We start from the raw sequence: 16,534 nt of genomic DNA, 5'->3' as shown, positions 1-16,534 counted from the left end.
TTAAGCTAAACTCACCATTTCAAGAAAAACACCCTAAAATAGTTTTTAGAAAACATACCCCAACTACTATTTTTTTTTTCTGTAACTTAGTGATATGATGAATGAATCACATCTTAAATGGTTTTACTTTTTATTTGTGTGCATTAAATGGGTCAAACATAAGGTTTTATATTTTTTTCCCTTTCCATCCTCTTCTTTCAATGACAATTAATTTTATAAATAATTTAGTTAAAATCTTGTTAAATATAAAAACCTAACCTTTACCCAAGCAAAATAGATTGAGGGGGAAAGAACATCATATGTCCAACTCATTTCCTTTGATTCTACCGAGACTTAGTCTACCTCTTTTATTTATTTTTACTTCAATCTTTTCTAACAACATAGTATAATACGTACCCAATTTTGACTATGGTTTTAGTATAAAACGTTCGTTATTTGACAAATTTAAGTTGGACTTAACTTTAGAACTAAACTGATACTGTTCAAATGTACTAATATATGTTATGATTCAAAAGTTGAAGATGAAATGAAAGTGAATTAATTATTAAAATGAAAGGCAAAGAAGTTGGAATTTTTGATATTAATCGATAACAAGAAGATGAAGAAGGGAGCACACGTGTATCATTTTAAGAAAGAAGAAAAAGATGTTTTGTTTTGAGTCATAAATTATAAGGCAAAGGAGGAAGAAGAAGAAGAAAAAAGGAGTTTCCTTTGCTTTTAAGACACACACAAAAACAGAGACAGAAAAACCATACCATACTGTATATAAAAGTAATTTTATATAAAAATGTATTTTAGTTACATATACACACACACACACACGACAGACAGTTCCTCCATACATACGTAAGTCAAAAGGCCCAACTCCTCCTTCTCAAGCTTTCTCTTCCATTTCCTTTTTCATTTTCCCTTTATAACCCACTTCCAACGCAAGCTTTGGCGGCTTTTCTTCTTTTTCTTATTTATATTTTTATTTTATATATATATATATATATATATATATATACATTTTTTATTTTCCATTTATATATCAGAATAAATCAACACACCCAACTTAGCTGTCCACTCGTTTTTATATTTTCTCTTCTTTTTCCCCTTTTCTATCTTCCTCGTTGCAGTTTCTCTCACAAAATACAGAGGGAGAGACACCAAATACTAACTAGTTTCTTTCAACTTCATTTTTTTTTTTTTTTTTTTTTGCTTCTTTTATTTCTTTGATTCTCTCAACTTTAGCAAGTGGGGTGGGGAAATTTTTCCTCAAGTAACCAACTTCATGGCTAATTTGGCTGCATCTTGATTCTCTATGGTCTGACAGATTCTGGGTTGTTCAGATTTTACTCAAAGGAGAAACCTTTGTCTCAAAGTGGTCTTAGATTACAAACCCCTTCATTTCATATTCAACAACAAGACTCCCATGAATTTTTGTTCATTGTGGTTTCTCAATCGCTGTTTTAAAACGCCTGTCTTTTGGAATTGCTTCCACAAAACTCTCTAAATGCTGCCGTCTCTTGTTTCTTCTGCAATACCCTCTTGAACTTCTATTGGGTCTCTTTCGTTTCTTCCACAGATCGCCGGGATTTTGTTTTCCACGCCGTCGAGATCTGCCGTTTTCCGATGTCAAAGTTGATGAAGTTGAAGACGAAAACGACAGAGATGTCAGAGATGAAGGGTAGTTCCACCGTCGGTGACAACCGACCGATGGATTGGGAATTACGGCCAGGGGGGATGCTTGTTCAGAAGAGAACACCTGATTCCGACACGGAATCAACTCCGGCGCCGATGATTAGAGTTAAAGTCAAATACGATTCTACTTACCACGAAATTAGTATTAGTTCTCAAGCTACATTCGGTAGAGACATTTTTTTTTTTTAATTATTATTATTATTATGTGAAGTTGAAATGGGATTAGGGGATTGATTCAATGTGGAACTGAAGACTGATTTTTGTTCTGTTTTTTGGTGTTTTACAGGGGAATTGAAGAAGATGTTGGTTGGACCTACGGGATTACACCATCAAGATCAGAAGCTGTTGTTTAAAAAGAAAGAAAGAGATTCAAAGGCCTTTCTAGACAGTTGTGGAGTAAAAAACAAATCCAAGATTGTTGTAATGGAAGACCCAATTAGTAAAGAAAGAAGGTATGTTGAGATGAGGAAGAATGCTAAAATGGAGAGAGCTTCCAAATCAATATCAGAAATCAGCCTTGAAGTTGATAGACTAGCAGGACAGGTACATTAGTTCTTGTGAAATTATGAACCTTTCTGTATGTTCTTTTGAGAAATTGATGAAATTTGGTGGGTAATCTAATGGCAATTTGGAAATAGGTTTCTGCTTTGGAATCTGTGGTTTGTAAAGGTGGGAAAGTTGCTGAGAATGATGTGTTGAATTTGATTGATTTGTTGATGAATGAATTGCTTAAATTGGATGCTATCATGGGAGAAGGAGATGTAAAGTTGCAAAGGAAAATGCAGGTTATGTTATATTCTTTTATGTTCATATCATTCATTTTTTTGTTCTTGAACTCAAAACACTTAGTTTTGAACCTTTATTTTATTCATTTGTAGGTAAAAAGAGTGCAAAAATATGTTGAAACTCTTGATTTGTTGAAGATGAAAAACTCAATGGCTACAATTCAAACACAACCACAACCACAACCACAAACTCAACTCAAATACAACAACAACAACTCTAATCATCAAAGACAAACAAGTACTAGGCCTTCCTTTGCAAACACTAAACTATCAACAATTCAAGAGGAGCACCCACGCGATCTCGCCGTCATTGACAATTTGCTACTAAGTCAGCAATCTCCAAAGCACTCGACAAAGTCGACCACATCATCCGGTACTGTCGTGACAACAAAATGGGAGATATTTGATTCTTCCCCATCAATCGTGCCCACCGAGCATCCCGTCCCACCGAGGTTCAACTGGGAATTCTTCGAGTGAGTGCCATACATTTTGTGAGGATTTGAATTCAGATTTAGCTGGTTTGGTCCCTTATCATATATCAATGTGAGCACTTTCATTCTTTACTGTATTTAGATTGAAATTTAGACACCCTCACCCCTTTTGAGGTAATAAATGGGGTTATTACAATATTATTGATCTCACCATTTAGTATTTCTTTGGGCATTCTGGAGTTCTTTTTTTCCCAATTGTTTCTTCTGTGGTTAATTAAAATTAGATCATGATTGGTTTTTTTCCCCTTTTTTCTTTTCTGGGTGTTTCTAGGATCTACATGATCAAGCAGATTGGGTTAAATTAGAAGAAAACAATGATATTTAATTAATACAAAGTTTTAAATTTTAGTGGGGGCTACAAAACTGACAAAAAAATTGGTTCTTGATGAAGATGATTTTGATAATCATCAACACACAGCTAACCCAACCAAGGATAGAAAGCCAAGTGTGATTTTTAAAGTACCAACAAATATATGATTACATTAGATTACTACTTTTTTCATCATTGTTTTTTCTTTACATCTTTGGGATAGTGATTTTCATCCCCTTGAAGCCTTTCCAAATTCAGAAGTCTTAAAAGCAATAATGGGAAGTGACCAAATAGTAGAAGGTTTGAGTTTCAGACTCTTCCATTGCCTTTCTATGAAGCAAAGAAGCAAAGAGGTAATCATGAGCCCAAAAAAAAAAAAAAAAAAAAAAGGCTCCAACTTCAATCAATCAATAGCTATAAAGAATGATAATGGGAATTATTGCTTATGCTTAAGTATTTGCAAATGGAAATGGACAAATCAGCTACTCAGCAACCAAAAAGAATAAGTATACTATTTTTAGGCATCTATTATCTTAGCCCAAAATTAGCCTCCAATTCATTAAACTTTTAATTGCTCTCTCTAAATTATTCTTTTCCCCCACTTTTTAACTAAAGAAAGATCATGAAATGATTGCAAAAATCCCATTCTGGGTGTTTTGTATATCTTATAACAAAAGTAGAATGTTCCCTTTATATATATGTGTCAAAATCTTAACAATGTTTTGTTTTTTTGTTCTTTTGTTCTTTTTTTTATTTTTATTTTTATTTTTATTTTTTATTTTTAATGTATGACACTCACACTGTTCATGTGCAAACACATTTGTTAATTTAATTCAACTTTATGTAATGTTAAAATAAAGGGATCATTATATTTTATGTCCTTACTGAATTTAAACGCAGAGGCATATAATTGTGTTTTTTGTTCCTTCATGCTTGTACATAAGAATGTGATTCATTTGTTCCTTCATGCTTGTACATAAGAATGTGATTCATATCATTGAATTTTGTAATGTAAGCATTGAATTATAAATTCTAAACTCTTATTATTCATCCTATACTAAAAGAAAAGTTCAACCTAATATTTCCTTTACTCAAAAAAAAAAAAAAAAAAAAAAAAAAGAAAAAAAAAATATATATATCATTCACATTTTTGATTGTATGATAAATTTATCAAGAAACAATAACTTTTTCTATTTATGGGTACATCTTTAATTTTGCTAGTTTTTTTTTAAAAAATCTCTTTTGTAATTTTATTTTCTTTTGATCTAATTTCTATTGTTAAATCAGAGGGAGCCTTAATGGAATTAAAAAGGAGATTTCAAGCAAATTAAATAGTAAAAGAGTATTCAGCCCAAGTGTGGATTGGGCTAGAATCAAGGCCCACCCAATCATCAACGGAAACAAAGGCCCACAAGAGTTCTCACTTCAAATATTCCCAAGCCCAAATTTGCACAAAAAGTGGATATGAATGTGAATTGAAACGAAAGCTCTCCACTAGAAGAACCCAGTTGAGTAAAAGGAAGTGGAACCAAAAAGGAATTGGCCAACTTGTTTCCCTTTTTGAACAATATTTTGGTTAGAAAGTCAAAGAAAGTGGAGAAATGATGCCTCATCACACAGTGCCAAAACTCCGAAAGCTAAAACATCGGGCACACAATAAAATCATATATTGCCCTATTTCAATTCCCACTTGAAGTCCGATTTTGAAATTTCAAACAAAAAAGAAGTAGATGAAGAAGCAAATTTGTTTGTAAAAGGGGAATCAAACTCAAAAAGGGAACTGTATTTAGACTTTCAAACAAAGGTTGCCATAACAAAAGTTAGGTCACTCAAATATTTTTATTGTTCTTTTTTTCTTTCCCCTTATATTTAACAATATTATGATCCTTACACATAAGAGTTTTGCTATGCCCATCCATCAATATTAATTTGAGGTAAATCAGATATATGAATATGATTAAATGACTCATTTAAGGGTTTCTTTGATCAATATTTTGGTTGTTTAGGATAATGATAATAATTATTAGCAATTAAATAAAAACAATTATCCCATCTTTATTGAGACGGACCCTTCGAAGAAATTAGAAGAAGATAGGCCAAAGGCACCAATGTCGTTTTAATTAATTGATTAAAGTAGTGGGAAGTTCCTCGTCAACTTATCCACATTGACAATTTTCACACTTTGTGCTGAGTGTTTTTTCTTTCATTATCCAACCCAAAGAACTATCAACTTCTTCTCATGTATTTGACCAATTAATGGTTCCATCTTATGCTTCAAAAACTTATTCATATAGTAACCATATTATAATGTTTATGCATTTATATATGAATTTAAGGTCTATGCCAAATTAAAATAATAATATTGGAAGAATACATTTTTGGTACTTACGTTTTTAGTCTAGTTTTCATTTATTTTGGTCCCTAGATTTCAATATTCTTAAGTTTTGATTGGTTTTAATTTAGTTCTTAAATTTCAAAATGTTTTGTATCCACTCCGTCTCTAAGTTTCAATATTTATATTTTTAATTAACTTTGATTTTATATTAATTGCATACTTGATTTTCACATTTACTACGAGGCTAATGTTTATTAGTTAACTTAAAGAGAAGTATAATTAATTAAATTTCACTATCTTTCCTCACTATAAAATAAATATGAAAAGTATAAATTTTGAAATCTAGAGGTGAAACTAACACAACTTGTATTTCAAAGATAAAATTATAACATACTAAAATATTTGTAGATAAAATAAAAATGTGTGCTAGACCTAAAACTTAGGATCAAGATGTATATTTGGCAAATAATATTGATGTGATTAACAGAAGTGGGCTTAATTAGCGTAGATTGGGCATGCATTACATTTCCAAGTTGATCATAAACCTAAACTAATTAGAAATTTTATTGATTGGTAGAAGTGCCTTAAAGAAATAATAGGGATAAAAGTAGTTTTTTCTTTTAGGAATTTAATTTTTGTACGTATATTGATTAAAAAAAAAACAAAAAAGGGTATTTATAAATTTAGGGTTTGAAAAGGGAATTGAGAGAAGCATGCAGTTGACACGGAAGCAAAGCCAATGGCTACTCAACTTTGTCTCAAAAATGCATAATTAAGAAGACATTAACATTAACATTAACATTAACCCTAAAACTATTTAATAATTAATATATATTTCTCCCACCAAAATCTCAACATCCTCAATTTTTGTTGCATCTTTCTTTTGGATTCTGTCTCCTCAAAACATATCATTTCCTAAACAACTTGGACTTCTTCTATATATATATATATATATATATCTTATTTCATACCTTTACTCCTCACCACTTTTACATAAATTATTGTCAATTATATATCTGGGTTGTTTATATTTATGGTTAAAATATTTGTCCATACACATTTGTGTGTGTAAAGATTAATTGATATGTTCTCATATCTTTCAATCCCAATATGAAGATGTAGATACTAATTAAAAATAGATTTAGAACTTAGGTTAGATGCTAAAATAACTTAATTATTATTTTAATAATGTTTAGTAATTAACTTTTTAATTGATAGAATTATCCATTGTGATTTTGATATATATATACTACAGTAAGTGTTGTTTTTACGACACAATACAAGAAAATATCGGAAGAAAGCAATAAATGTCTATCACTTACTTTCATTATAGGTATATATATATATATATATATATATATATATATATATATATATATATATATGTATGTATGTATATGTATGCAATTCAAACCTAAGGAATAATACGGTGTTTTTAGCCTTTTCAATTCTAGGTTTCTAAAACCGAAAGCCAAACATTCCTTTATATATATATATATATTGAAGGGTAGGGAGTGATCCAAATATATAACATTGTAAGTAGTTTTGGAATGGAAATGTTAGATGACCAAAAATATATATCATAATCATTATGTCATTTATGACATACCTTATAATTTATGAAGCATTAAAATTTGAAGAAATTGGGAAGGAAATTAGGATTATTTTAAGGTTCTTTTTGAAAATCTAAAATGGAAGTTGATTTTCAAAAAGATCCCATTATATATTTAAGATTCAACACACAATAACTTTTGTGTATTATATTGAAAATTATAAAGGTGTGCGATTGAACCCAATTCTCTTACATCTTTGAATTGAATTTCTGGTTTAAAGGTGACAACTTTATCTTAACCTTTGATTTTAATATTATTATGCATTTTCCCCTCTTTCTCTTTGAGGTGAAAAAAGAGACAAAACCACTAGTCTTTGGGCAAGCTGCTGTGGATAAAGACGGCAAATCTCCAATCCAATAATTCCAATGCTATATATATATATATATATAAATCATGCCATGTTAAAATTTAATCTAAAATCTCAAAGAAGCACAATTTCATAAATTATGGAAGGAGATAATATTGATTATTGAGTTAAGATAAGGTTATTAAATTAATTAGTAAATTGGGGTTCCCCTGTTTTTTGCTATTTGTGTTCATAGGTCGTTTATCTTTGGCCTTAAGAAAACTCTCTTTTGTCTCCCTATTACAAACTCATTTTCTTAACCTATATGATCATGAATTGTTTGGTTTAGAAGTTTGTTTTTGTTCTTCTAGAAGTTGTGATCTTCCAACATTAAGGATAAAGTTTATGTACACCCAATGTTGATGATTTCAATGGTTTTGTTTCCCTTTCCACCGTCTTAATTGAGAACATTTGATTATTGATTTTGTCCTATATTTATATATTTCAAAAAAGTTGAATAATTCTCTTAGAATAATATGCAAATCAATTAAAGTAGGCCAAACATTATAATTCTTGTTTAACGTTATTTTGATCATTTCACCCTTATTGACTACCATCCCATCAAACATGAAAACTATATGCCGTCAAGTATGAAGCATTTAGTTTAATTTCTTTAGTTATATCAAATCGCTTTTGTTTTTAGTGAAATTTTCCAATGTCACGTTCATGCATTTGAATCTAGGTCTATTTTGAAATTATTAAAATTACTTTCATCATCGTGTTGAAAATAACTAAAACGATACTTTTATTCAATCTCTTAAAATTAATTTAATTTTGCTATGGAATCGACAAATAAAGAAATCAGAAAAGAGTGTAGTTAGTAATAAAAAGTCGACAAATAGATTTATATAATTCACTAACAACATGTTAGTTACATTCACTAACAAAGAGAGAACACTTTATTATTAGAGAAGAATTTAAGAAATGTAAACTAGATAGACACTTCAAGAGTTAAGAAATTTATATATTAGACTTCTTTACTCTAAGATAAAAAACTTAAATAACATTATGACAAAAAATTCGTAAATAGCTGAACAAACCTCCGTATTTTGTCATTCGAAGTACCAGATAACAAGTTGAATGAATTTCAACAAATTTTGAGTGCTACATATGTTTTTAAATGAAAATTTAACACATGTAAAACAAGGATTTTAATTTTTTAAAATCAAACTTCCAAACATGGATCGAAGCAAATTCAACATTCTCTTTTTCTAAGGAGGGATTTAAACTTTATTTTATAATTGTTAGTAATTGAATTGAAAGTGGAAGTGAATATGTGATGCAACTAGATATCTATATTTGATCTATGCCTAACTAATTAGGTACTATCTTTTTTTTTTTATTTCCTCGTAATTTTTTTTAATTATTATTCTTCATAGGGCATTAACTAAATTCCTCTTGTCACAATGATAGAGATGGGTATCTTATTCTTTAAAGATGATTATATATCATTTTTTTTAATAAAAAAGGTAAACACTATGCTTTGTTTAAGAAAATTAGTTTCTCATTCAAAAATATATACACAAATAAGCCTTTTCAAAAATCTTCAAATAAATAATAAGAGAGGAAATAAAGAAGTAGTTGATAATTACTGTTTTCACTTAGAAAATACAAACCTCAATATATTTCAGTTTTAATTTCAAAGTTAATAATTGTCAAATGATTATATCAATCATTAATTTAAATAAAAATAATAAAAATAATAAACTTATTAATTCTATTGAATTATTTATAAGCTAGTTATATATAAACAAGAATACATAGGAGGAATTTTTAAAAGAGAAAAAAAAGTACATGGAAGGAGGATTATTATAAATAAAAATAAGAGAATTTGGGAAGAAGTAATAAGAAAATAAAGCTAATAATATTATATATGTATGTAGGTCGATTACGTATATATCCTTATACACATCATTATGATTATGATTAGGATTAATTTAAACGAATTTTTTTTATTAATGCAAGTTGACAATAAGTATTAAATATATATACTTTTTTTTTTTATAGAAAAACAAGAATATTAAAATAAGGATGAGTTTGAATTGAGAAGGTCGAAATAAAAAAAAGGAAAAAAAGAAAAAGAGGTGGGAATAGAAATGAAATAAAGAAAAGAAAAGAAAAGAAAAGAAAAGATTAATAGTAATAATAATAAAATTATAAAAATATTATGGGGAGATCTTGCCGTGACTTTTGGCAGCCGCTGGGCGTCGTAATCAAGAAGTTCGGCGCGTGATATTGGAACATTCTAAGAGCGAAAGTGGGGGAGTGGGTGGATGCGGTTGTTTTGCATTTTCCATATTTTTTCCTTTTTTTTTTTTTTTTTTTTTTAAAAAAAAAAAAAATTTACAAACGTAACTAACGCTGCTTTGCTTTTGGGAAAATTTGAAAAATCTCTTTACCGTTTTTTCTATTTGTTAAATGAAATCCTCATATACGTTTCCCACACGTCATTCTTCACGCGTGGATCTCACTTGCTGACGTCTAAACCCCCTACCGTGTTCCAACCAACTGCCCTTTATTTGTCTTTTAACAACAACTTTGGATATCCTCCATTCCCCCACTTTTTTTCTTTTTTAATTATTATTATTTTAATAATTTCATCTTTTCTTATTTCCTTATAAATTTGTCACGTAACCATTCTTTTTTTCTCCAACTTTTTTACTGTGTGATTAGAGACGGTTTTGTTGTTATTATGCGTTAAGTTATACGATAATTGTACTATTATTGATCTCTCTTTATATATTTATTTTATATTAAAACCATAACAAATTTTAAACTTTTAAAATTGTATTTGTTTAGACTAATAAATATTTGGATGGATATGTGCAAGCTCATCGGATGTTGGTCTTATATACATCACCTCTTCTTGAAATACTCTCTATCCACAATCGTCTTAAATATTAGTGCTTTTACACTAACTTTTGGATATGTTTTTTATGGACTTTTCTCTAGCCCTCTTTTTGAACACTATCATGTACTTCTTGAAATCAATTTTCGAAGTGGAAATGGTGAGGATACCAATCTAGTAGGATGCTTAGATACACATACTAACTTAAGTAACATCACTTTCTAAAAAACAACCGTGCTTTAGACTTACCATAAATAAGAAAAATAGCAAATAGAATAATCCTGCAAAATATCTCCAGACAATTGAAAGTAAATAAAATTGCAAAAAATTAATATTGTGTAAGATAGATGTTGAGAGTACATTTAAGACATCGGCAAAAAAACCACCACAAGCAATCTTAGAAAAACATAAAGCCAATAAAAAAATCTCCAACAAATTCATTCAGTAGGTCGAGACTTTATTAGTTTTCCTCCTTAAACACGAATAAAGATTTGTTGTATGACGCAGTTAAATTATAAAAATTATATACATGTCATAGGTGTTCTTAAGGAGAATTCAAATTTAACTTCTTATTTCCTACCCTCCCTACTTGGACATATATTTGGGCAGACTAATTTAACAACAAAAATAGATGTAGGAATGGTACAATTTGCTTGGTATAGTTATATTTGATGTCGAATGAGGGTCCTTCGAGGACAACTTTATAGAATTCTATCCAACCTATTCTTCGTCATCTATCAAACTTTAGTAATCTAGAGGCATTATATTATTTGAATTAATCAAATAGCTAACAAAGAAGATGACCCAAAGCATGGATAGCCTACTAGAAAGGCCAATCCACTAAAACTCTTGAAACTGTTCAATACATAATGCTTACACCATCAAATATTTGATTTCATGTTTAAAATAAAATTAAAATAAAAACGAATGATTTTTTTTTTTTATAAAAAAAAGTCTAGCTATTTAATAAATAAACATTTGAAAATTAAAGAACAAAATTTCTAAATATTTTAATTATTTTTTAAAATAATGAATAGAAAATAATGGAATTCGCTCTGTTGAGGGACTACCATTTCTTTTCAATTTAATTATATTTATTCTTCTGAAGTATTATTTCTAACAATAGAAGTTCAAGAAAATTAAAACTAATAGGTTTTCTTAAAATAAATAAATAAATAAAGCACGCAATGAAAAAGAAAAGCATAGGATAGAATATCTTAATTTCGTAGAATTCCTTTTAGAAAGTATATATTTAAATTAGTGGTTAGTATGAAGGAGTGGGAACAGAACTTTTTTCTTTGTTTATTTACAAATGAGGAACCAAAAAAAGGAATCATAGTTATAGTAACCCTAAGTTTCTTTATTTTAACAAATATATATTCTTGAAAAAATTTACTTTTCTCTTTCTTTTTTGTAAAAACTTTTATTCTTTTTCTCCACTTTTTTCCCCACTTATTTTCTATCAATCCCAAAAACCCCATTCAATTAGACAAAAAAAAAAAAAAAAAAAAAAAAGAGTACATCAGCTAGACCCCTGTTGAAATTTCAACACAATTAATATTTGGGGGGTAATATAATATTCAACTAATTACACAATTTATTATAAATGTAAGTCCACAATTTCAAGCTCTAGAGAGAGAGATGTGATTGACTTTGTAGGAAGATATTATGAATCAAAAAAAAAAAAAAAAAGAAGAAGAAGAAGAAGAAAAAAGAAGAAAAAAGAAAAAGAAGGAAAATTCGCCTTTGAGATTTTGCATGGCTTTGAAAAGAAGAATCTGTTCCCTTAAAAGTCACCAAAAAAAGAAAAAAGAAACAAAAGAGGAGAGAGAATTAGATATTAATTTGAATGAAGTGGCAACGGGAATTAATGTGTAAGAGATTTTAGAAACGAAGAGGTTGAGATGAGCTGAGCTGGCCATATGAGGATGAGAAAGTGACTGCCAACTCAGCATGTAAGGTTAATTTTGGGTTTGGGCTCTGCCTTTTCGTGGCGGCCAAGAGCCCCACGCTCTCTATTTTTTTTATTTTCTTTTTTGCCCGTTCAAAACTTCAAACAACCCCTAATTTCCTTTTTTTTTTCTTTTTTTTTTTAAATCTAAATATATCCCCCTATTTTCAAATATTCTCATATCTTTCCTTGATTCACGTGTATATATATATAATATAATCTCATCCCTTGCTTCTCCTCTTTTGTCTATACCTCTAATTATGAACATTTTTTTTGTATTAATTTTATGATGTCATCAGAGCTACCTAATCCACAATTAATAACTAACTAACTGCGACACACATGTTAAAGGATGAACTAATGACCACGGTGAAAATCAGATTACAACAATTAATTAAATTATTTATGTTCATACATACTATGGGAGAGATCAAAGTTAGAAAAAGAGGCATGAGGTGATCACTGAATTTGGGAACTTAATAAGTTCGTGAATTAATGTATTTAACATATAAACCATCCTTTTCATGTAACTGTATCAGTCAACGTTTGTTTTATTGATTAATATTATTTCTAGAGTTGAAGGTTGAATCGTCTTTCTACTATAATTATACATTGAATTGAAAAAAAATAATGCATGCTGTCCTTCATTTGGTTAATGATGTTGATGACATAAACACTGTATAGCGTGCACTCATCATAATTTAAAGATGAAGATTAATTTTATAATTTTCCTTCTAAGTTTTATGTGCAAATGCATGACATACCTTGTCCTCCCTTCATTTTATTTTTGTATAATTATTTCAAATATTTAAAGAATATATATATATATTAAAAAAACAATTTTTGTTGTTGAGATTTAGTTTAAGTTCGCATTTGGATCGATGAGTTTTTAAACTCATGAATATTACTATTGAGATTTTTTTAATCGCTTACTACTACCAGTGTTATTAAATAAAAAGATTAAAGATAAAATTATAATTAATCAGTCGGTGAACCTTTTGCTCCTTTAACTAGTTTAATATAACTTTAATATATACCTTAATCTCCATCATCCAAGCCATTATCGAATATAATATAAAAGAATACACAAAAAAGAGAAAAGAAAAGATGCAGAATACAAAAAAAGATAGATACCAAAAAGGGAGAGCAAACTGATTAAGATGGAAAAGATTTAGTAATGTTTGAGACTATTTTTAGTTCTTAACCTATGGATAGAGATTCGAATATTCTAACTTTTATATAAAAAAAGAGAAACGTTAAAATTATATAATTAAGTTAAATTTTGTTTTAATAACTATTTCATATTTAACCTTTTGCTTTTGATTTTTAAAATTAGTATTTATTCTACCACAATTTATTATAATACCTTTCATATTTTCTAATACAATACTTAAAATTTATGACTTAAACGTTGTTCGGTAATAATGTTGTTTAATTCAAAAACTAAAAACGTAGTTTTTAAATTTTTAATTATTTTAGAATTTGATAAGAGAACAATAATTATACTTAAGAAAGAGGTAAATAATTATAAGAAATGAGAAGTAAATATGTTTAATTAAAAAAAAAACCCAAAGATGATTTAAAATTTTTGAACTAAATATGAAAATACATATTCGCAAAAAATAAGAACAAACCTATTTTTTTTTCTTTATATATATATATATATATATATATAATATCAGAACTAAATAGTTTAGAAACAGATTACAATTAACTATCTTTCTCTTTATTCCTCATTTAAAATTTGATGGTTTAAATCCCCAATCTTTAGGATAAGCTTCAAAGGATCGAATAATCCCACTAGCTTTACAGTAATGTGACCCCATTAATCAGAAGTTTATAATTAATTATAGAAAAATACAACGCATACATTTTGCCAATCACATCTCAACTTCCTTTATAAGGTAATTAATTGATTAAACAATCATTTCTTTAGAATCAGATTAGCAGTAAAGTAGGAATCAAATGTGTTTTCTCATCCCCCTAATAGTAATTACTAAAATTCTCACTAATTTTTTTTTTCCCATTCTTAAGCCGTTGGAATCAATGAGAATAAACGAATATTTTAGAGCTTAATGTGAGCCCTTCAATGTGTAGTGTCACCTCATGTTTTTTATTTTCCCCTTTTCCTTTCCTTTTCAATTAAATTTGTTTGGTTTCATATTCAATCTTCCTAATTAATTAGTTGTAATGAATTTTAATCATTTTTTTAATTCAAAGAATCAATTCGAGTGTTGAATCGTAACATTTAAGATTTGATGACGTAATATTGATGTGACTTAAGTCAACTTTAAATTGTTTCTTAAATTGATGAGGAAAGATTTAGAATATCTTTCTCGAATAACGATTTAGAATAAATAAGTTTGAGATCTCATTTTAATCATGTGTGGTTTAATGTTTTTTCCGTAGAAATGTCTTGGATCAAAAACAAAAACTTGAACTAGCTTTTCTATATAAAAAAAAAATTAAAATTGATGGTGTTATAAATTAGAATTTGCTTATAAAAGACAACATAAAGTGTGACAATTAAATAATCAAATTTCTTAAACTGTGATTAAATATATTATTTAAACATAGGAAGAAAAACCATTAACATAGTTGATATAAGATATTCCTTTGGAGTTCTAATCAAGTAATCTCACCATCATATGAAATAAATATATTTTTTCATTTATTAAAATATTTATTAAACAAATTTTAAAAAAAGTCAAATCGATTTAATTAATATATATATATATATATATATATATATATATATATATATATATATATATATATATATTGCATCCAGACGTGAGTGGAAATGTTAAAGCATATAATAAAAAACTTAAATTTGTATTAATCAATGAGTTTCAGCTTCGAACACATTTTCTTTAATTAAAAATGGATTGCATATTAAATAGGTATAATTGGTTTGGAACTTTTTTGGTTCATGGATTGAAATGACATTGATTCTAAGCGTAGAATCCATGAATGCCCTGTCAAATACAAGAAAAAAAGAATGACAATTTATATTATATGCATATAAAAAATGTTAATTGAAAGGGAAATTAGAAAACTAGAAATAAAATTTATAGACTTTCAATTTCGTAAATTAATTAAATTTAAGATTTATTAAAATTAAAGAGATTACAAAAAGAGCATTATTTTAACAAATTTTAATTAGAAACCAATTAGAATTGATAGTTAAGATCTAATGAAAATGCATCCATTTAAAAATCTAAAAGTATATAATTATAAACTAAGGTTAAGTAACTTACAAGCGACTGAAATGACATTTTTGGGCTCAAACATATTATATATACATTGGGAGAGTCTTGCTGCTGACTCTTGAAGGGTGTAGCTGCGCTAGATGGGGTTGACTAATTTGGAAGCTTCTAGCAGAAGTTGTGTGTCTATATATATATATATATATGCTTAGCTGCACTAATTAAATTAACCTTTTGAGATTAAAATTTAGCATATATGCATTTGCATTTGTATTTGTTCCCTTTGGTTACTACTGAATGATTCCACTCCAATATGAATTTAAGTAAAGCTGGTAGAAAAGTAAATTTCACTAAATAGCATTGACTTCATCTTTATTTTTATAGGTCGAAGGTTTAATTTTCCGACTTATTATTATATTGATATATAAAATAAGTAGATAGCTAAGTACCTATAAAAGAAATATTTAATTAAAAAGAAAAGAAACGTTGAGTGTTATATATGTATGATAATTAATGATATTTTTAAAAAAATTGTAAATACAGTGATGTCTATTTATAATAGATTTATATTATCGTTGAATAGCTCTTATAGTCTATAAGTGATAGATCAATATTTTCAATATGGTATATTATTGATAGAATATTACAAATTTTGTTATATTTACAATTTATTAAAACATGGTTATATATGCTAATATTTTAGATCTAATTATTATATTTTACGACCGTCCTATATGTGTAATTATGAAATATTTAAGAATTTGACTGGAAACTGACATATTTGTTTTATGGTTTTTGAAATTGAATTTTATGAAGGTATAATTTCATATTTATTAATTTCTATTTATAGAAAAATCAAATGTAATTGAATTTTGTATTTTAATGATTTTTTATACGAAAGATTGTCATGGATGATAAAAAAAATTAAAAATATTTACGATATATAGCAAAAGAAAAAAACCT

At 27.8% G+C, this 16,534-nt stretch overlaps 1 protein-coding gene across 1 annotated transcript; it reads left to right on the top strand.

The window, feature by feature from the left end:
• Positions 1-843: 843 nt before the first annotated feature.
• Positions 844-3,119, top strand: LOC103484047 (BAG family molecular chaperone regulator 1-like). The gene is made up of 4 exons (XM_008440949.3): positions 844-1,849; positions 1,970-2,226; positions 2,322-2,468; positions 2,562-3,119. Exons 1-4 carry the CDS (start codon positions 1,615-1,617, stop codon positions 2,943-2,945), a joined length of 1,023 nt encoding a protein of 340 aa, XP_008439171.1. The 5' UTR covers positions 844-1,614; the 3' UTR covers positions 2,946-3,119.
• Positions 3,120-16,534: the final 13,415 nt, after the last annotated feature.

The sequence above is a fragment of the Cucumis melo genome, chromosome 6, assembly GCF_025177605.1.
Source record: "Cucumis melo cultivar AY chromosome 6, USDA_Cmelo_AY_1.0, whole genome shotgun sequence".
NCBI lineage: Eukaryota > Viridiplantae > Streptophyta > Magnoliopsida > Cucurbitales > Cucurbitaceae > Cucumis > Cucumis melo.
The sequence above is the reverse complement of the archived record's forward strand: the minus strand, read 5'-3'. Positions and strand labels throughout refer to the sequence as shown.

Excerpts from the sequence above, each read along its gene's own strand:
- LOC103484047 (XM_008440949.3), top strand. The coding sequence starts at position 1,615 with ATGTCAAAGTTGATGAAGTTGAAGACGAAAACGACAGAGATGTCAGAG. Across the intron at positions 2,227-2,321 it reads TTGATAGACTAGCAGGACAG|GTTTCTGCTTTGGAATCTGT; the intron begins GTACATTAGTTC and ends ATTTGGAAATAG. Across the intron at positions 2,469-2,561 it reads AGTTGCAAAGGAAAATGCAG|GTAAAAAGAGTGCAAAAATA; the intron begins GTTATGTTATAT and ends ATTCATTTGTAG.